The 20,749-nt window shown below is 45.4% G+C and overlaps 1 protein-coding gene and 1 pseudogene across 6 annotated transcripts in view; both read left to right on the forward strand.

Moving 5' to 3' along the window:
* UBE4B (ubiquitination factor E4B) overlaps positions 1-18,151 on the forward strand; it is a 153,032-nt gene extending 134,881 nt beyond the window's left edge. For 5 of the 6 annotated variants that reach the window (XM_030805163.1, XM_030805158.1, XM_030805160.1 and 2 more), the window contains 5 exons: positions 5,219-5,353; positions 8,215-8,406; positions 15,558-15,732; positions 16,330-16,476; positions 16,808-17,516. In XM_030805163.1, coding sequence (XP_030661023.1) covers positions 5,219-5,353; positions 8,215-8,406; positions 15,558-15,732; positions 16,330-16,476; positions 16,808-16,869 — 711 coding nt within the window. In that variant the 3' untranslated portion in view covers positions 16,870-17,516. Of the gene's footprint in view, positions 1-5,218; positions 5,354-8,214; positions 8,407-15,557; positions 15,733-16,329; positions 16,477-16,807 lie in introns of all 6 variants that reach the window. The other variant, XM_030805159.1, reaches the window with a different exon arrangement.
* Positions 364-463, forward strand: LOC115833095 (annotated as a pseudogene).
* Positions 18,152-20,749: the final 2,598 nt, after the last annotated feature.

The raw sequence follows: 20,749 nt of genomic DNA on the forward strand, positions 1-20,749 counted from the left end.
CTAAGTAAGGTCCTATCCAAATACTCCCTCAGGTTTGTCTTCGCCAATCAGCATAGCTGAAAATTCTCACCTTTCTCCTTACTTCTGTAACACCCACTTTATACCATTCACAGTGCTTGATATGCCCAGCTTATATTTTATTTACTTATTTGTTTTTTATTATTATTAATAAATAAAGACAGAGTGTTGATCTGTCGCCTTGGCTGGAGTGCAGTGGCAGGATCATAGCACACCACAGCCTCAACCTCCTGGGCTCAAGTGATCCTCCTGCCTCAGTCTCCCAAATAGCTGGATCTACAAGCATGTACCACCACGCTTGGCTAATTAAAAAAATGTTTTTTATAGAGACAAGGTCTCACACGCTTGCTTCAGCAGCATGTATACCAACATTGGAACAATACAGAGATTACCATGGCCCCTGCTCGAGGATGACATGCAAATTCATAAAGCGTTCCATCCTTTAAAAATAAATATTAGGCCGGGGGCGGTGGCTCATGCCTGTAATCCCAGCACTTTGGAAGGCCAAGGTGGGTGGATCACAAGGTCAAGAGATCAAGAATGTCCTGGCCAACATGGTGAAACCCCATCTCTACTAAAAATACAAAAATTAGCTGGGTGTGGTGGCACGCCGCTGTAGTCCCAGCTACTCGGGAGGCTGAGGCAGGAGAATTGCTTGAACCCAGGAGGCAGAGGTTGCAGTGAGCCAAGATCGCTCCACTGCACTCCAGCCTGGGTGACAGAGCAAGACTCCATCTCAAATAAATAAATAAATAAATATTAGAGAGAGTCTTGCTAGTTTTCCCAAGCTGGTCTTGTATTTTATTTACTTACTATTTTTATTATTAAATTATTTTTTATTTTATTTTATTTTATTTTTTGAGACCGAGTCTCACTCTGTCACCCAGGCTGGAGTGCAGTGGCGCAATCTTGGCTCAATTTCTGCCTGCTGGGATTACAGGCATGCACTACCACGTCCAGCTAATTTTTGTATTTTTAGTAGAGATGGGGTTTTGCCACGTTGGCCCGGCTGGTCTTGAACTCCTGGCCTCAAGCAATCCACCCACCTCAGCCTCCCAAAGTGTAGGGGTTACAGACATGAGCCACCATGCCCAGCCTTCTTCTTATTATTATTTTTTAATAGAAACAGTCTTGGCCGGGCACTGTAGCTCACGCCTGTAATATCAGCACTTTGGGAGGCCGAGGCCGGCAGATCATCTGAGGTCAGGAGTTTGAGACCCACCTGGCCAACATGGCGAAACCCAGTGTCTACTAAAAATACAAAATTTAGCCAGGCATGGTGGCAGGTGCCTGTAATCCCAGCTACTTGGAAGGCTGAGGTGGGAGAATCACTTGAACCCAGGAGGCGGAGGTTGCAGTGAGCTGATACCATGCCACTACATTTCACATTCAGCCTGGGCAACAGAGCGAGACTCCGTCTCAAAAAAGAAAGAAAGAAAGAGAGTCTTGCTCTGTCACCCAGGCTGGAGTGCAATGGCAGATCTTAGCTCACTACAGCCTACAACCTCCTGGCCTCAAGCAGTCCTCCCACCTCAGCCTCCCAAAATGCTGGGATTATAGTTGTGAGCCACCATGGCCGGCCAGCATGTATTTTAGATGTTGGAATGCAGGTCTATAGCACGTTCTCGTATTCATAGTCAATAATAGCATTTGTTTATGAGCCAACTGAACAAATAATACTGATTTTTCCTGTGTTAATGGATGAAAAAGGCCCAAATAGTTCCCACAATTGCTATTTCAGAAATAATTTTTATTTGGCTTTGAAGTTGCTTTCTATCTCCCACTGCCTTGGCTGTTCCTGCTCATCTCCCTGACGTCTGAGCTTGGTGAGCTCCAGCACTCAGCCCTCAGGCTTCAATTTCTTTCCCACTCGTGCTCTCTAGGTTAGTGTTTCTCAACGAGGGCACTAGTTGGAATTTTGAGCCTAGTGGAATTTGGTATAATAATAACTCATGATGAGAAACCATCCCATATATTGCAGGACATTTAGGATCTCTGTTTCCTGCCATTTAATGTCAGGGATGTACCTTCCTACCCCCAGCCATCAGGCAATGAGAAACACTGCCACACATAACCTGATGTCCCCCGGTGAAAATCACTGCCTGGTGAGCTCAGGTATCAAAGGCGTTAAATACCTGTATTCTACAGACTCCAGAATGTATCTCCCCAGCTCAGATCTGACTGTAGACTTGTAGACCAAGTATTTGTCTAATCAGTGTCTCAGACTCACCGTGTCCAAAACGGAACCCTTGATGTTGTCCACATATCCTGCCTGAGTCTGCCCAATCTCAGTAAATGGTGCCTTCATTCTACCAGCTGCTCAGGCTCAATGCTTTGGAGTTGTTCTTGATTTCTCTGCGTCTCTCAGCAAATGCCTCTAGGCTCTGTCTTAAAATATATCCATTATCTAACCTCTTCTCAGCACCTCCAGACCGTTGGCATCTCTTATCTGGATAATTGCAGTAGCCCACTGCTTGGTCTTCAACCTCCACTCTTGAGCATGTCCATATCAGGGATGGTGTTAAAAATCTCAGTCTGATCAACATCGCCACTCAGCTCAGCCGTTTTGGGCCTCCCTTCTCACTCAGAGCCAAATCCTATGATGAGAGCAGCCTACAGCACACAGGAGGACCTGGCCCCACAATGTGTTTCTGCTCTCAGCTTTGGACAGTCTCTTCTCCACTCACTCTGCCCCAGCCAGACTCACCTCCTGGCCCTTCCACTGACACGTGAGGGCCTTTACACCTGCTCTTCCCCCTACCTGGAATGCTCTTCCCTCAGATTTTCCTGACTCCTTCAGATATGCTCTCCCTCAGGGAGACCTTCCCTGACCACCCTTTCCAGAATAGAATTCTCTGACCCCTGACCCTGCTTCATTTTTCCTCATCGCTGTCAGACTTACTGTGTGTCTGTTTATTTGTTTCTATGAAGCAGATCCTCCTTAACAGAATCTAAGCTGCGTGAGAGTTGGGAGCCTTTTTATTCTATCTCCAGTGCCCAAAGGCTGTAGAAGGGCCTGTTGAGACACCCAGGTACACGTTTAGATGGTTCATGCCTGGCTGCTCTTGTGTCTTTCCTGGCGCTGCCTTTCTTTCAGTAGGCTCATTCTTGACCAGGGAACGGCAGGCCCCCCAGTATCCCTGCAGAATCTCCATCAAGCACAGACTGGAGCACTTTCCCAGAGGGCACTCACCGGCCAGCTTCAACTCTTCCAGCTGTATTCCTTTCCCAACAAGAAAAGGCCTCTGAACAGATGTAAGAATTGAGGCTTTTCCTGATGGGTCTGTGTTTGATCCATTTCAGAGCCTGCAGTGCAGTACCTGATTGTATCCATGAGTCAAACAGCTCTTATTATCTCCTCCCCAGCCCATGGCAGAGTTGAAGGAGGAGAGTGCGCCAGAGGCCAGCATGCTGACAGTTCTGTAGTGTGACACCCTCACAGTGTGGAAAGACAAAATTTTAAAAGCTTGGTAGTCCACAGGCACTTGTAGAGGCAGAGAGGCAGACCCCATGGGCCTCAATACAGTGGCACACTGCATCTCATAGTTTTAAAGTAATGAAGACTGGCTGAGCACTGATGGTGGCTTACACCTGTAATCCCAGCACTTTGGGAGGCCTAGGTGAGCAGATCAGCTGAGGTCAGGAGTTTGAGACCAGCCTGACCAACATAGTGAAACCCCATCTCTACTAAAAATACAAAAATTAGGCCGGGCACAGTGGCTCACGCCTGTAATCTCAGCTCTTTGGGAGGCCAAGGTGGATGGATCACCTGAGGTCAGGAGTTCAAGACCAGCCTAGCCAACATGGCGAAACCCCCATCTTTACCAAAAATACAAAAATTAGTCAAGCATGGTGGCACGCATGTGTAATCCCAGCTACTCAGGAGGCTGAGGCAGGAGAATGGCTCGAACCCGGGAGGCGGAGATTGCAGTGAGCCAAGATTGTGCCACTGCACTCCAGCCTGGGCAACAGAGTGAGACCCTGTCTCAAAAAAAAAATAAATAACACACACACAAACACACACACACACACACACACAAAATTAGCCGGGCGTGGTGGTCCACTCCTGTAATCCCAGCTACTTGGGAGGCTGAGACATGAGATGAGAATCACTTGACCCCGGGAGACGGAGGTTACAGTGAGCTGAGATTGTGCCACTGCAGTCTAGCCTGGGTGACAGAGCAAGACTCCATCTCAAAAAAAAAAAAAAACAAAAAAAACCAATAATAATAGAAGGCCGGGCACGGTGGCTCATGCCTGTAATCCCAACACTTCGGGAGGCCAAGGCAGGCGGATCACCTGACATCAGGAGTTCAAGACCAGCCTGACCAACATGGAGAAACCCCGTCTCTACTAAAAATACAAAATTAGCCGGGCATGGTGACACGTGCCTGTAGTCCCAGCTACTCGGGAGGCTGAGGCAGAAGAATCGCTTGGACCTGGGAGGTGGAGGTTGCGGTGAGCGGAGATTGCACCATTGCATTCTGGCCTAGGCAACAAGAGCGAAACTCCATCTCAAAAAATAATTATAATCATAATGATGACTAAGTAAAAGTTTTTATTAAGGGAAATAAACTACCCTCTCTTAGTGCCATGATGTGTGTCAGATACTATGTTCTATTATCATATTTCATCCTGAATAGAAGTTGATGGTGACTTTTTTTTTTTTTTTTTTGAAGCGGAGTCTCGCTCTGTCACTAGGCTGGAGTGCAGTGGAGCGATCTCAGCTCACTGCAGCCTCCGCCTCCCGGGTTCAAGCAATTCTCCTGCCTCAGCCTCCCGAGTAGCTGGGACTACAGCTGTGCGCCACCATCCCCAGCTAATTTTTGTATTTTTAGTAGAGACGGGGTTTCACCATGTTGGCCAGGATGGTCTTGATCTCTTGACCTCGTGATCCGCCCACCTTGGCTTCGCAAAGTGCTGGGATTACACCCATGAGCCACCATGCCCGGCAGATGGTGACTTCTTTTATCATTGAGGAAGCAAAGGCTCATGGGAGTTAAATAAGGCACCAATGTCACCTGGCTGGAAGTCTCAAAGAGCTCTGATGCTGAAAGGATGAAACTTCAATTATCTGGGACATGTGGCGGGCGGTTCCATCATTCCCTAAGCATGTTGGGTTTATCGCGCACTTTCCAGTTATGCGCTGAGCTGATGACCAGGACTGAGCCTTACTCGGCGTCTGTTTGATGTGTCCTAGGATCAGCAGCAGGCTCGTCAATCTCAGCTTGCTCAGGACGAGCGTGTGTCCCGCTCTTACCTCGCCCTGGCCACTGAAACCGTGGACATGTTCCATATCCTCACGAAGCAGGTCCAGAAGCCCTTCCTCAGACCGGTAAGTAGAAACCAGGTGCTCTGTTTGGTGGTTTGGACTCCACATTCAGACTCTCTCACTTACAACTTCAGCAGTTGTTGAAGTCTTGGAAATTTTAGTATCACGGTCATTGATAAGTGAAATTCTGTTACTGATTTTGTTCCCAGTTATGCTAATTGATACCAGACTCTATTGATGGACTGAAGAGCAGATGTCTGATGTCACCACATAGTCTACAGCCACATCCAAATGCCTTACTGCACTTTGTGCTTAGACAGTACATTGGATTATTCATGTTGATGTCATGACATATTTTTACCATTATTGATTCCTATATTTTACTTACAGAAAAAGCATAAGGTGCCAGGCGTGGTGGCTCACGCCTGTAATCCCAGCACTTTGGGAGGCCAAGGTGGGCAGATCATGAGGTCAGGAGATCGAGACTATCCTGGCTAACACAATGAAACCCCATCACTACTAAAAGTACAAAAAATTAGCCAGGCGTGGTGGCGGGCGCCTGTAGTCCCAGCTACTCAGGAGGCTGAGGCAGGAGAATGGCGTGAACCTGGGAGGCGGAGCTGGCAGTGAGCTGAGATTGCGCCACTGCACTCCAGCCAGGGCAACAGAGTGAGCTCCATCTCAAAAAAAAAAAAAAAAGAAGAAGAAAAAGCATAAGGTAACAGCTGTTGACAATGGAAGGATATTAAGTAGAATAATTGAGACCGTGTAAAATCTTTGGCTCTCTTAGCTGTACCTTTGTTACACTCAGGAAGCCAAAGGTTAATGGGAACCAGCTATCACTAGGGTTTATGGTGGATTGCAAATAGTCAGAATGTTTGTTCTCAACTAATAAGACCTGGTTCCTGTTTCTAAAATTGAAACTGAGCAGCATCACTGAAGATCTCTGCCCTGCTTCAGCCACCCCCACCACAAAGTTGAGAAGTTTTATGGTGTGGCCAGGACAAGGATAGTGAGGAAGGCAAGACGGGGACCTAAGATTCGGTAGCCATTTGCCTATGTGGAAACATGTTTACTTTACAATGGAATATGACGTTACTGCATATTTCCCCTGATTTTCTGTATTTGCTCTTACCTCCGTTATGTGACTCCTGTCATCTCCAGCAGAGGCACTATTGCCACTCCCTGGCCTGGGGACAACTCTTTTCCACTCTTTTAACTTTCCACCTCATGTCTCTTCATAAACAGATTTCAGTGCAAGAGCCATGGAACACGAAAGAAAACAGCTCACTGCCCAGACACTGGCCTCCCTTAAAAGTTTGCAAAGTGCAAGGCCATGGAGCATGAAACAAAATAGCTCACTGGCCAGACACTGGCCTCCCTTCAAGGTTTGCAGAATTCTGTGAAGGCCAGATAGTAAATAGTTGATTAATTCCTCTGTAACAAGGTCAGCACCCACCTATTTTGTACACTTGTTGGGAAGATTAAGCGAAAACACACATAGAAGTACCTGGCATAAGGCCAGGCATGGTGGCTCATGCCTGTAATCCCAGCACTTTGGGAGGCCGAGGTGGGTGGATCACCTGAGGTCAGGAGTTTGAGACCAGCCTGGCCAACATGGCAAAACCCCATCTCTACTAAATATAGAAAAATTAGCCGGGCGTGGTGGTGCATGCTTATAATCCCAGCTACTTGGGAGGCTGAGGCGGAAGAATCACTTGAACCCAAGAGGCAGAGGTTGCAGTGAGCCAAGATCACACCACTCCAACCTGGGTAACAGAGCAAGACTCTTCTCAAAAATAAATAAATAAATTTATTTTAAGGCCTGCTCATAGATCTGAGCCATCTGTACACTGTAGTCCTGTTCTTTTGGCCCCAGCATGTGCCTGTGCCTGCTGTGATGTTTTCGTTTCCTTTGCTACACTATTTACTATCTGGCCTTCGCAGACAAAGTATAAAGGCATTTCACTTTGCAAACCTTTAAGGTTTGCATTTTCACCTTCTTTACTGACCAGCTCAGATCTCTCCTATTTCAAACAAAATGACCAACTCTGTCCTGTTATGACTCCTTTATTTCACAACTTCTCAACAATGAAATACGGGAGTGCTCTGTACAAAAGCAAATTCTTGAAAAGCTAAGTATATGTTGAATTTGTATAAATCCAGTTGTTACATTTCATGAAAACCTTGTGACTTAAAGGAACGCTTTCATGAGTCCCTTTTATGGCCAGTGTTTAATGCTGTCTAAGCCACATCTTCCTGTTTCAGGTTTGCTTAAAACCATGTATGCCCAACCGTAGTGGGTACTGAGTCACCTTGTGAGATTACTGCATAGATTATTACGATTTTCTAGGTGTTTCATTTAAGTTTACTCTGTCTCATTGACTAGATTTAAAACTATTCAAGGCATAACTTTTATCTTCTTTCCTTTCATTACTTTGTTATTTGTATCTGATAAGTACATAAGAATGACACAGACTGAACTGCCAGGGGCTTTTGACATTTATGGGGAAAAAAGTTTATGAAATATTGACTGGAAGAGCTGACTCAAAACTTTTTTGGCTCAGATAATGGTAAGATTTGTATAATTTTCTCTCTTTTACTTGTTTCTCAATGAATTTGGAGTGATACTTTTTTTAATTAAAAGCATAAATGTAAAGAAAAGTTTGGCTTCTCTTGGTATTTATAAATAAATATTTCATCAGCCTGCAACATTCCAGTAAGTATTAGAATTACCAGATCAGAAATGGGGAGTAAAGTTGGAATATAATGTTGTCTTTCTTCAGCTTATGATACACAGCACCTGTAAGGATTCTTTGAAGATTAATCCAGCCAATTCCTGTTCCTCCACTGAAATGGGAGTTTTTGGTCCTTTTCACTTGTCTCAACAGCATGAATTGTCCTATTATCCTGTGATTTCCTAGGAACTTGGACCCCGATTGGCTGCAATGCTGAACTTTAATCTTCAGCAACTCTGTGGCCCCAAGTGCCGTGACCTGAAAGTTGAAAACCCTGAGAAATACGGCTTTGAACCAAAGAAGCTGTTGGACCAACTGACGGATATTTACTTACAGCTGGACTGTGCTCGGTTCGCGAAAGCCATTGCCGACGACCAGGTCAGTGAGTTGAGTTGGTCTCTCTGTGAGTTTACTGGCAGATTTGGAGATAATAACCACAGTGGCCAGGGAACTTGTCTGGTGTAAATGAAGATGAGTGAGTTGTTTTCCTTTGAGTGCGAAGAGCAGATTTGGGCTGGGTGCGGTGGCTCAGGCCTGTAATCCCAACACTCTGGGAGGCCAAGGCAGGGGGGATAGCTTGAGGCCAGACTGCAGTGAGCCATGATTGCACCACCACACTCCACAATGGGTGAGAGAGTGAGATCCTGTCTCAAAAACGCGGTGGCTTACACCTGTAATCGCAACACTTTGGGAGGTCGAGGCGGGCAGATCAAGAGGTCAGGAGTTTGAGACCAGCCTGGCCAACATGGTGAAACCCCGTCTCTACTAAAGATACAAAAAATTACCTTGGTGTGGTGGTGCACGCCTGTAATCCCAGCTACTCGGGAGGCTGAGGCAGGAGAATTGCTTGAACCCAGGAGGCAGAGGTTTCAGTGAGCCGAGATTGCGCCACTGCATTCCAGCCTGGGCAACGGGGCGAGACTCTGTCTCAAAATAAATAAATAAGTAAGTAAGTAAGTAAGTAAAAAACAAAAGTAAAGAGCAGATTTGGCACTCTGATCCCTCTCCAGTTGAGTTCTTACCCCATCTTTTTAAGGGCCTTCTTGACAAATCCATTACATTTCTGAAAAGAGCCCAGTTTCTCAAGGGATCAGAATCTTCTTCCCTAGTCTCCTGCTAGAGTGCTGTTATTTTTGGGGTTGTCCAGATTGAAAACCTTGTGTGGTTTTCTTTACATTCTTCCCTCTCCTTTATTCCATGGGTCTCCTGTGAGCAGATCTGTCTATGTGTGCTTCATTTCCACAGCCACCAATTTAGGCAAAGCTGTCCCTGTGTGATCTTCTAGTCATCCCATAAAGGGCTGGCCCCCTCCGTGGTCTGTTCTGCCTCATTTTCAACATCCTCACGGCTAATGTTTATTAATTGTACACCGCATTTCACCCTCTTTTCATATCTCCACCCATTTAGTCCTCACAAAATCCTTTGATGTAGGTTCTATAAAGTCTTTGTTTTAAAGTGAGGAAAGAGGCACAGAGAGGTTAAATAGCTTGCTCGAGGTCACAGAGTTAGTGTGGGACAGAGGCACAATCGATGTCCGGGCAGCCTGGCCTTGAACCCATATCCTCAGTCTCTCTGCTGTCTACTTAAAATGCCCACAAAGAACCATGCTTGTTTCTGTGTCTCTGTCTTTGTTCACACTATTTATCCAAATACTATTCATGGCTCAGGTTAATCATCAGTAGGCATTCTAGAAGGTTCTTACCCATATCTCATCCAAAGGAGCAATATTACAATAGAAGCATTGTAGGTCCTTTTTTTAAATGACAGCTTTATTGAGCTATAACTCACATATGTAGGTGCTTTCTGATGTAGCAGGGGAAGTGGTCTTAACAAAGGATTTGCAGTGAAAAAAATACATAGTCATGTGCTGTTTCTGTCAATGATGGACCACAAAGAGCATGTGGCCCCATCGTATTATAATACCGTATTTTCACTGTACCTTTTCTACGTTTAGAATACTCACCATTGTGTTACAGCCGCCGACAGGATTCAGTACAGTCCCACACTGTACAGGTTTGTAGCCTAGGAGCAATAGGCTATACCATAGAGCCTCGACGTGGTGTAGGCCACGCCATCTAGGTTTGTGTAAGTAAATTCTATGATGTTTACACAACAACGAAATTGCCTGACAAGACATTTCTCAGAGCGACACATGACTGTATGTCTAAAGCAGTTTTATCATACAAAGTAGTGGTCCGTAAGAGGGTTAGGAAATTTTAGTTACTTGTAGGAGATGTTAAAATATATACTGCTGGCCGGGCGCAGTGGCTTACGCCTGTAATCCCAGCACTTTGGGAGGCCGAGGCGGGTGGATCACGAGATCAGGAGATCACAACCATCCTGGCTAACACGGTGAAACCCTGTCTTTACTAAAAAAATACCAAAAAATTAGCCGGGCGTGGTGGCGGGCGCCTGTAGTCCCAGCTACTCGGGAGGCTGAGGCAGGAGAATGGCGTGAACCCAGGGGGCAGAGCTTGCAGTGAGTGGAGATCGAGCCACTGCACTCCAGCCTGGGTGACAGAGCAAGACTCTGTCTCAAAAAAAAACAGGCCGGGCGCGGTGGCTCACGCTTGTAATCCCAGCACTTTGGGAGGCCAAGGCGGGCGGATCACAAGGTCAGGAGATCGAGACCACGGTGAAACCCCGTCTCTACTAAAAATACAAAAAATTAGCCAGGCGTGGTGGCGGGCGCCTGTAGTCCCAGCTACTCAGGAGGCTGAGGCAGGAGAATGGCGTGAACCCAGGAGGCAGAGCTTGCAGTGAGCGGAGATCGAGCCACTGCACTCCAGCCAGGGTGACAGAGCAAGACTCTGTCTCAAAAAAAAAAAAAAAAAAAATTATATGTATATATACTGCTTTACTAGCCCCCGACTATATAATACTGCACTGATTTAGAAACAGAAGGCAAGTCATAGCCTGCAGTGAGGGAAAGAAAAGGGAAGCACTTACCCATTGAGGTGGGGTCCACACCTGACTGTAGCTGGCGTCTCCAGCCAAGCCAGAGGTCAGTGTGGAAAGCCCCGGGGCTCTTCCGTCGTTACTGTAGAGAGACTTGGAAGAGCTGTTTAGTGTGCGCCCTCTCCAGGGTGGTTGTGCTGCGGCTGCCACATCACAGGCGCTTAACGTAACACACAGAAGGTTTCAGTGTGGGTGGGCACAGCACGCCCAGTGAGGTGATGCAAAGCAAGTTGGTGACAAAGGAGTGTTTTGAGCGGCCTTTCTTTGGTGACCAACCACACATTGCATTGCCTGGTCATGCCTTACATTATGGTGGTGGCCTCTGGTGGCACCTGGCTTGAGTCGTAGACAGCAGTTTCTGGCACAGTGGCACACGGGGCTCCTTGAATGTCTAAATAGTCCTGTTCTTCCAGAGCAGTGAAACAAACACACATGTGCCAGTGACACATGGAGAGAAAAGCATATTTTAAGAAGTGTTGGGGCTGGGCGCAGTGGCTCACACCTGTAATCCCAGCACTTTGGGAGGCCAAGGTGGGTGGAGCCATGAGGTCAGGAGTTCGAGACCAGCCTGGCCAAGATGATGAAACCCCATCTCTACAAAAAATACAAAAATTAGCCAGGCACGGTGGAAGGCGGCTATAATTCCAGCTACTCGGAGACTGAGGCAGGAGAATAGCTTGAACCTGGGAGGCAGAGGTTGCAGTGAACTGAGATTGCACCGCTGCACTCTAGCCTGGGTGACAGAGCAAGACTCCATATCAAAAAAAGAAAAAAAAAAAGTATTGGGCTGGGTGCGGTGGCTCACACCTGTAATCCCAGCACTTTGGGGAGCCGAAGCGGGCAGATCATGAGGTCAGGAGTTTGAGACCAGCCTGGCTAACATGGTGAAACCCTGTTTCTGCTAAAAATACAAAAAATTAGAGGTTGCGGTGAGCCGAGATCGCGCCATTGCCCTCCAGCCTGGGCTTGGGCTTGGGCAACAAGAGTGAAACTCCGTCTCAAAAAAAAAAAAAAGAAGAGTTTTTGCTTCCTTTCACAGCGTGGTGTGTATGCTGATTGTTGGGTATTTTCTGTTTATATTGGCCATAAGCTGATTAGGGGCCTGCTTACTTGATTGTTTTAGAAGAGGGCTTTGGTGGGGCAGGGGGCGGTAAGTGCAGAAGGATGGACGGTTGGCAAGCACTGGGGAAGAGGTTGTAGAATTGCATTTTCTTCTTTGGAAGCAGCAGTATCTTGTTTTCCGGGAAAGACAAAGGAAAAAGAAAATGACAGCTTTGCAGGTAAAGAAACTGAGAGGCTTCTTTCCCTCTATACCAAGAGTAGGCTGAAGACCCATGTCCAGAAGGCCGACAAAAAGGTGCCTGGATGAAGAGCCACTGAGCTTGATGCTCAGGAATCTGAGGGCAGAGCTCCGTGCCAGAAATAAATTAGCCAGGCGTGGGTGGGCGGGTGCCTGTAGTCCCAGCTACTCGGGAGGCTGAGGCAGGAGAATGGCGTGAACCTGGGAGGTGGAGCTTGGAGTGAGCCGAGATCACGCCACTGCACTCCAGCCTGGGTGACAGAGCGAGACTCCATCTCAAAAAAATAAATAAATAAATAATAAAATAAAATAAAAAATCCCATCAAAGTCATGCTTCCCCCATGCAGTCAGTCTTTCCTAAGTAATTGCTCCCTCCTCTAACCTACCAGAATGAGTCATCTCACAAATTTAATGCTTCATTTTCTTGTTATTATTTTTTTCTTTATTGAGGTAAAATTAATATATAACATAAAAGTAACCATTTAAAAGTGTACCATTTGGTGGCATGTAGTACAGTCACAGCGTTGCACAGCCACCACCTCTATCTAGTTCCACAACATGTATCACCCCAAAAGGAAAACCCTTAAAGCGGTCACTGTCTAGACCCCCTTGCCCCAGCCCCTGGCAACCACAAATCTGCTTTCTGTCTCTCTTTTCCTGTTTTTGGATTTATCTATTCACCTATCCGGGATATTTCATATAAACAGACTTACACAGTGTGTAACCTTTTATGTCTGGCTTCTTTCACTTAGCATCATGTTTCAAGGTTCATTTGTGTTGTAGAATGTATCGGTATTTCATTCCTTTTCATGGCTGAATAATATTTCATTGTATGGATATACTACCATTTGTTTATCCTCATCCATTGATAGACATTTGAGTTGTCTCCAACCTTTGGCTCTTGTAAATAGTGCTGCTATGAACATTTGTGTAAAAGTATTTAAACACCTGTTTTCAGTTATTTTGGGTATACACTTGGGAGTGGGATTGTTGGTCATGTGGTAATTCCATGTTTAACTTTTTGAGGGATGCCAGAATGTTTTCTACAGCTGCTGCCCATTTGACATTCCCACCGGCAATGTATAAGGTTTAAGTTTCCATTCTTTTTCATTTTTTTTCTTTTGTTTATATTCTTTCCATCATGGAGTTTAAATTAAACATGTTAATTTGTTTTTGTTTCTTAAATACTCATCCTAGTGGGAGTGACGTGGTATTTCATTGTGGTTTTGATTTGTATTTCCCTAATGTCAAATACCATTGGACACCTTTTCATGTGCTTGCTGGCCATTTTTATATTTTCTTGGGAGCAATGTTTATTCATGTTCTTTGTCTGTTTTTTAATTGGGTTGTTTGTGTTTTTGTTGTTGAGTTGGAAGAGTTCTTTTTTTTTTTTTGAGACGGAGTCTCCCTCTGTTGCCCAGGCTGGAGTACAGTGGTGCGATCTCAGGTCACTGCAACCTCCACCTCCCAGATTCAAGCAATTCTCTTGCCTCAGCCTCCTGAGTAGCTGGGATTACAGGCGTGCACCATCACGCCTGGCTAATTTTTTTGTATTTTTAGTAGAAACAGGGTTTCACCATGTTAGCCAGGATGGTCTCTATCTCCTGACCTCATTCATGATCTGCCCGCCTCGGCCTCCCAAAGTGCTGGGATTACAGGAGTGAGCCACCGTGCCTAACAAGAAGAGTTCTTTATGTATTCTGGATGCTAGGTGATATCAGATGGTACATGTATCATTGGATATATGATTTGCAGATATTCTTGTGTTAGTCCATTGCATCACTATACAGAAATACCCAAGACTGGGTACTTTATAAAGAAAAGAGGTTTAGGCTGGGCACAGTGGCTCACGCCTATAATCCCACCACTTTGGGAGGCCAAGGTGGGCAGATCACCTGAGGCCAGGAGTTCGAGACCAGCCTGGCCAACAGGGCAAAACCCTGTCTCTACTAAAAATACAAAAAAATTAGCCAGCTGTGGTGGCGCACACCTGTAATACCAGCTACTTGGGAGGCTGAGGCAGGAAAATCACTTGAACCCAGGAGGTGGAGGCTTCAGCGAGCTGAGATAGTGCCACTGCACTCCAGCCTGGGTGACAAAGCGAGACTCCGTCTCAAAAATTAAAATTAACTGGGCGTAGTGGCATGCACCTGTAGTCGCAGCTACTTGGGTGGCTAAGGTGAGAGGATTGCTTGAGCCCAGGAGTTTGAGGCTGCAGTGAGCCATGATTGCACCACTGCACTCCAGCTTGAGCGACAGAATGAGACTCTGTCTCAAACTATATATATATTTATAGTAAAACATATATGGCAAAAACACTGGCCACTCGTTTTGCGATGGTGATACAAATACAAATATATATCATCACTAAGCAAGTGGCCAGTGTTTTTGCCATATATGTTTTACTATAAATACAAACTACAACATACTTTGCTGTTTGGCATGGCAGTGGTTTTTATGAATGAGACACCTGTGAGGTAGATGTTACTCTGCCCATTTTACACTCAAAGAACCTGGGCTCAGGAGGGTTCAGATTTGCCTACGACCACACAGCTGGTAGGTGGTAGAGCCAGAATTCAAGTTCAGATTTGTCTGGGTCCATGGTGGGCGCCTGTCCTCCACTCCACATCTTCCCTTCCTGGGGACATAAATCGTGTCTGTTCCCAGGCCTATTCATCAGTTCACCAGGGTGGTCTAACGTCCATGGAGCCCCTGACATGTGCTAGTGCTGAACTAAATGAGCTTGAAGGAGGCTTGAAAGTGAACAGGAGAAAGCTCCTCTAGAGTATGAACAATAGTGGATTGTTTTTACCATGCTTACCTTTGTGGAAGAGAGCTGAAATTTTCACCTCTTCTTTCTTATAGGCTGCCAGGGCACAGTGCCCCCCAAGGACTGAAATAGACTAGATTTCCTTCTCTTTTTAATGTTTAAACTTTAAAAGAAATGCGTGCTAGCTGTAAAAATTAAAAAAAAAAAAAAAAAACTCATCTGCCTCAGTCCTGCAGCACTCTCCAGAGGGAGTGACCTTGTACAGTTTGGCACATATTATTCCAGTCTCTATCCATTTGTAAGCATAAGAAGTGCGTACTTTTATGTGGCTATAAATGCATAAAGACTGGGATATATAAAATATATAAGTGTATATATAATTTTAGGGCTTTTTTAGGGGGGGAAAATCCACAAATGGGTTATACTTTGGATATTTTCTGCAGCTTGCTTTTTTCCACCTGACATACATTTACGTCTCACATTGCCATCCCTCCTTTGCAGAGATCCTACAGTAAGGAATTGTTTGAAGAAGTTATTTCAAAGATGCGGAAGGCAGGGATCAAATCCACAATAGCGATAGAAAAATTTAAGCTGCTTGCCGAGAAAGTGGAGGAGATAGTGGCCAAGAACGCACGCGCAGAAATCGACTACAGCGACGCTCCTGATGAGTTCAGAGGCAAGTGGACTTGTCGTTTTCATGCTGATTTCTTTTGAGTTAACTGGAAATCGATAACATTACAAGAGGACGTCCTGTGCTATTAATTTTTTAATGGTTTGCTAGAGCTGCTTTTTGAGACAATCTGTCTTAAATTACATTTGCCTATTTTTAGCTCATATTGTAAATTGAGAGGAAGAAACATCCTTAGCCTGACTTAAAGCCAGATAACAACCCTGAAGATTCTAAGGGCGGGGCTGCCTCTGCAAGTGGGGATTCACATTTTCAAAGAATTCCCAGAAGTCCTAAGACAAAGGATTCCAGCCCGCCATCCTCGCCACGGAGCCTGTGGGGCCTGCTGCTGGGTCTGTCCCAGGCTCTTTCTTCTCTGTTCCCTCCCCCCAGCAGTAGCTGACAAAGGAGCGCCTTCGCCTCTACAAAAGGCAATGTGTATGCCTTTATTGAAGGCTGATTTCCTTCTAAACGTGGGGGCCTCACAGGGGCCCTTTGATTGCTGTTCCTTTGGATAGATTTTTCCCTGGTAGAATGGGTTTTGTTTTCTTTTTCAGTCATGGGCTCTCTTAGTAGATAAGAGTTTGCTTTGCTTTGTCCCTGCAGACCCTCTGATGGACACCCTCATGACAGACCCCGTGCGGCTGCCCTCCGGCACCATCATGGACCGCTCCATCATCCTGCGGCACCTGCTCAACTCCCCCACGGACCCCTTCAACCGGCAGACGCTGACAGAGAGCATGCTGGAACCAGGTAGAGGAGGGCGCAGTTTGAGGTGCAGCGCTGGCGTCAGTACCAAGAGACAAAGCCCAAGTCACATATCGGAGATGAAACAGAAGGGAAATTTATCAAATGCAGAAACTACCTAGTTTATGACACTCTGTAGCAAAGACCCAAAACACTCTTGGCCCTTTTTCCCTGCAGACGTCCAGTCCCTCCCTCGCATGTCCCAGTCCTTCTGGAGTCTTCGGCTCAATGAGGGAAAGAATGGCCTTTTCTTCCCATTTATACAGAGCGAGAAGCATCCTCTCTCAGGAAGAGCCCCCCCATCTAGGGCATTAATCCTCTTTTTTTCTTTTCTCAGTGCCAGAACTGAAAGAGCAGATTCAGGCGTGGATGAGAGAGAAACAGAACAGCGATCACTAAACCGTTCCGCCGCCCACCCTCTGCTAGACACAGCCAAGGCCAACGAGGCAAGCAGAAGCAGCAGCCGCAGCGAAGCTGCCGTTCATGTGTTGGAGGCCAAATGTGGCAAACCACCCCAGGCCCACCCAGAGCGAGCAAACGCTGAGAACTGAAAGGACATGGATGAGAGGAGGAGCCCGGTTCCTGTACATATATTTAAGTGACAAACACGGTCAAAAGCTTAAGGGACAGGTTTTATGGTTGCTTGTGTAATAAAGCACGTCCTTCGTATGTCACAGTTTGGGGCAACGGAAGTCTTTTAGTGACGGCTAATGGGTCTGGGCAGCATCCCTTCATGAATTTTTTTTTAATCCAATATCCGTTGATTTGATTGTGATTAGAGAACCTTGGACATTTTGCTGCTAAAGAATCTTTTCTCCCCTCTCCCCCTTCCTGACCCTACTTGCACTGCTGTGGATTTTTTTAAGAGAAGCAAAAACAAAAATAAACTCCTTTCCCTGGCCCTCCAAACATATATTCTGTGAGATAACTGTGCCTGCTACCAAGTGTTAATCCTGGGATCGTATTTTTATATCATATTCACATATTTGTTTTTTTAATTGGTGTTAGATGACATGATTAATAAAAAAGGCAAGATATTTTCAGAATTTGAATTTCAGTTTTTTTTTTCTTTTGAAATGTCCCTTTAAGATTTTTTTATTCTAAACAAAATAAAGAAAATCTTGCTGCTCTGGTCCTTGTGATAAGCCTCTATCAGGCATCTGAGGAGCAGCTGCAGCAAAATCTAGGGATGTAAGTGTATCAGGACTTATGTGACTTACCGTATTTTGGGGAGATGAGGGTTGGGTTTTTTTTTAATGCTACGTGACAGTTCGAAACCTTCACAGTTATCCTCTGGGGGTAAATCAGTTCTTCAATCCTTGGGTGTATGAGTTTGAGGCAGGGTCATTTGTATGATGTGTTTGGCCTTACCAAAGCAAAAGAGGGTACAAGAATGTGGGAGTATGTCTGCCGGTTTCAACACACACAAACACAGCCACACGCACACACAAGTATAAGACTTTTTGTATTACTGCTCCCTACTTAACATACTTGAATTCTTGAATTTCCTTTGGGGTAAAAAAAAAAAAAAGGATTTGAAACCATAAAGTGTTCTGAAGAAATTAAGTCTATAAAAAACATACTTTCTTTTTTCTTTTCCTTTTTTCCCCTCCACAGACAATGTCCTCTGTTCAATTCCTAACGCAAACTACAATAAATGGTGATACACATTCAGAAGAAATCTTCTTTGAGTCTCTTCTTTATTGTGTAAAAAAAAAAAAGGGGGCAGGGTGGGTGGGTAAACAAGAGCCAAATGAGTTTGCATGTGGTGAATGATCTTTCCTGGATCCAATTAGGAGCTGCTATTTTTAAAAGAAAACTTTCTTATTCATGTCAGTCTTGACATTTGGTTCTCATTTCACTGTTTGCTGATTTGAGGGGATAAGCTTTGTCATATTCAGTCTTCCGCCTTTCTTGAGTTTCTTCTGCTTTATCTCAAGTATCTTCCCTGACCTTCAAGATTCTTCCTCAGGCTGGGCATGGTGGCTCACACCTGTAATCCCAACACTTTGGGAGGCTGCGGCGGGTGGATCACCTGAGGTCAGGAGTTCGAGACCAGCCTGGCCAGCATGGTGAAACCCCATCTCTACTAAAAATACAAAAAATTAGCCAGGCGTAGTGGCAGCGCCTGTAGTCCCAGCTACTCGGGAGGCTGAGACGGGAGAATTGCTTGAACCTGGGAGGCGGAGGTTGCAGTGAGCCGAAATCACGCCATCGCACTCCAGCCTGGGCGACAGAGCGAGACTCCGTCTCAAAAAAGAAAAAAAAAAAAGATTCTTCCTCAAATCCAACCCATTTTATTAGCATTTTTCTTAGGCTCTCCAGTTTAGGCAACCATTTCTATCAGCTCATGTAATAACAGCAAATAGCAATAATAATAGCAAGCACTTAGCCAGCATTCCCTATATGCCAGGCACTTCGAGGCCTCAACGTTAAGGGTTTCATCCTCTAGGAAGACAAGACTATTATTCTAAGGTTCTTTTTTTCTTCTTTCTTATTTATTTATTCTAGAGTTTTTTTCTTATTTTTTTATTTTTTATTTTTATTTTTGTTTTTGAGACAGAGTCTCGCTCTGTCACCCAGTTTGTAGTGCAGTGGTGCAGTCTCGGCTCACTGCAAGCTCCGCCTCCTGGGTTCACGCCATTCTCCTACCTCAGCCTCCCGAGTAGCTGGGACTACAGGCGCCCGCCACCACGCCTGGCTAATTTTTTGTATTTTTAGTAGGGACGGGGTTTCACCATGTTAGCCAGGATGGTCTCGATCTCGTGATCTGCCTGCCTTGGACTCCCAAAGTGCTGGGGTTACAGGCGTGAGTCACCGCACCCAGCCTCTTCTTTTTTAAAAAATAGAGACAGGGTCTCACTATATTGCCCAGGCTGGTCTTGAACTCCAGGGCTCAGGCACTTCTCCTGCCTCAGCTTCCCAAAGTGCTGGGATTAGAGGAGTGAGCCACCACTCCCGGCCTATCTCTGTTTTTTAAGAGTAGATCAGTGCGTGAGATGTAGAGAGGGTAGATAACTTGCCCAGTGTCACCTGACTGCTTGGCTAAGAACCCAGTGTCTAGGCTCCAGAGCCCAGGCCCTTGGTCTCTTATGTCTGCTTCTCTTGCTCACATTTGAACTAAACAACGTGGCCAGGTGTGGTGGCGGATGCCGGTAATCCCAGCACTTTGGGAGGCTGAGGTGGAAGAATCACTTGAACCCAGGAATTTAAGACCAGCCTGGACACATAGTGAGACCCTCTCTCTATTTTTAAAAATACATATATTAGGCTGGGCGCAGTGGCTCACGCCTGTTATCCCAGCACTTTGGGAGGCCGAGGCTGGCGGATCACGAGGTCGGAAGATTGAGACCATCCTGGCTAACATGGTGAAACCCCGTCTCTACTAAAAATACAAAAACTTAGCCGGGCGTGGTGGCAAGCGCCTGTAGTCCCAGCTACTTGGGAGGCTGAGGCAGGAGAATGGTGTGAACCTGGGAGGCGGAGGCTGCAGTGAGCTGAGATCGCGACACTGCATTCCAGCCTGGGCAACAGAGCGAGACTCTGTCTCAAAAAAGAAAAATATATATATATAAAAATATATATTTATTTTATATATAATATAATGTATTTAAAATATATTTAAAATATAAAATATATAAATATAAAACATTTATATATATAAAATATAATATAATATAAAATGACCAGGCACGGTGGCTCACGCCTGTAATCCTAGCACATTGGGAGGCCGAGGCAGGTGTATCACCTGAGGTCAGGAGTTCTAGACCAGCCTGGCTAACACGGTGAAACCCCATCTCAACTAAAAATACAAAAATTAGCCGGGCATGATGGTGGGTGCCTATAATCCCAGCTACTCGGGGGGCCAAGGCAGGAGAATTGCTTGAAGCCAGGAGGTGGAGGTTGCAGTGAGCTAAGATCGCGCCATTGCACTCCAGCCTGGGGGACAAGAGTGAGACTTCGTCTCAAAAAATTAGATAGATGATAGATAGATAGATGATAGATAGATAGATAGATAGATAGATAGATAGATAGATAGATAGATAAAATAAATAAGGAAAAAGTTCATGATAGCAAAAATTTTAGACAATATAAGCAAAAAAAAAAAAAATCCATATTCTCACCATGCAGAAGATTCTGTTTAATTGGGTTTACTTTTTACTAAACTTACATATCTAAGCTTAGTGCCTCTAGAATTAGGATACTGACTGGCATCTTGCCTAATTTTGTTTGTGTGGTTATCTGACCAGTGTGTACTGCTTGTCTCCTCTCCATCCCA

Source organism: Nomascus leucogenys, chromosome 24 (genome assembly GCF_006542625.1).
Source record: "Nomascus leucogenys isolate Asia chromosome 24, Asia_NLE_v1, whole genome shotgun sequence".
Taxonomy (NCBI): Eukaryota; Metazoa; Chordata; class Mammalia; order Primates; family Hylobatidae; genus Nomascus; species Nomascus leucogenys.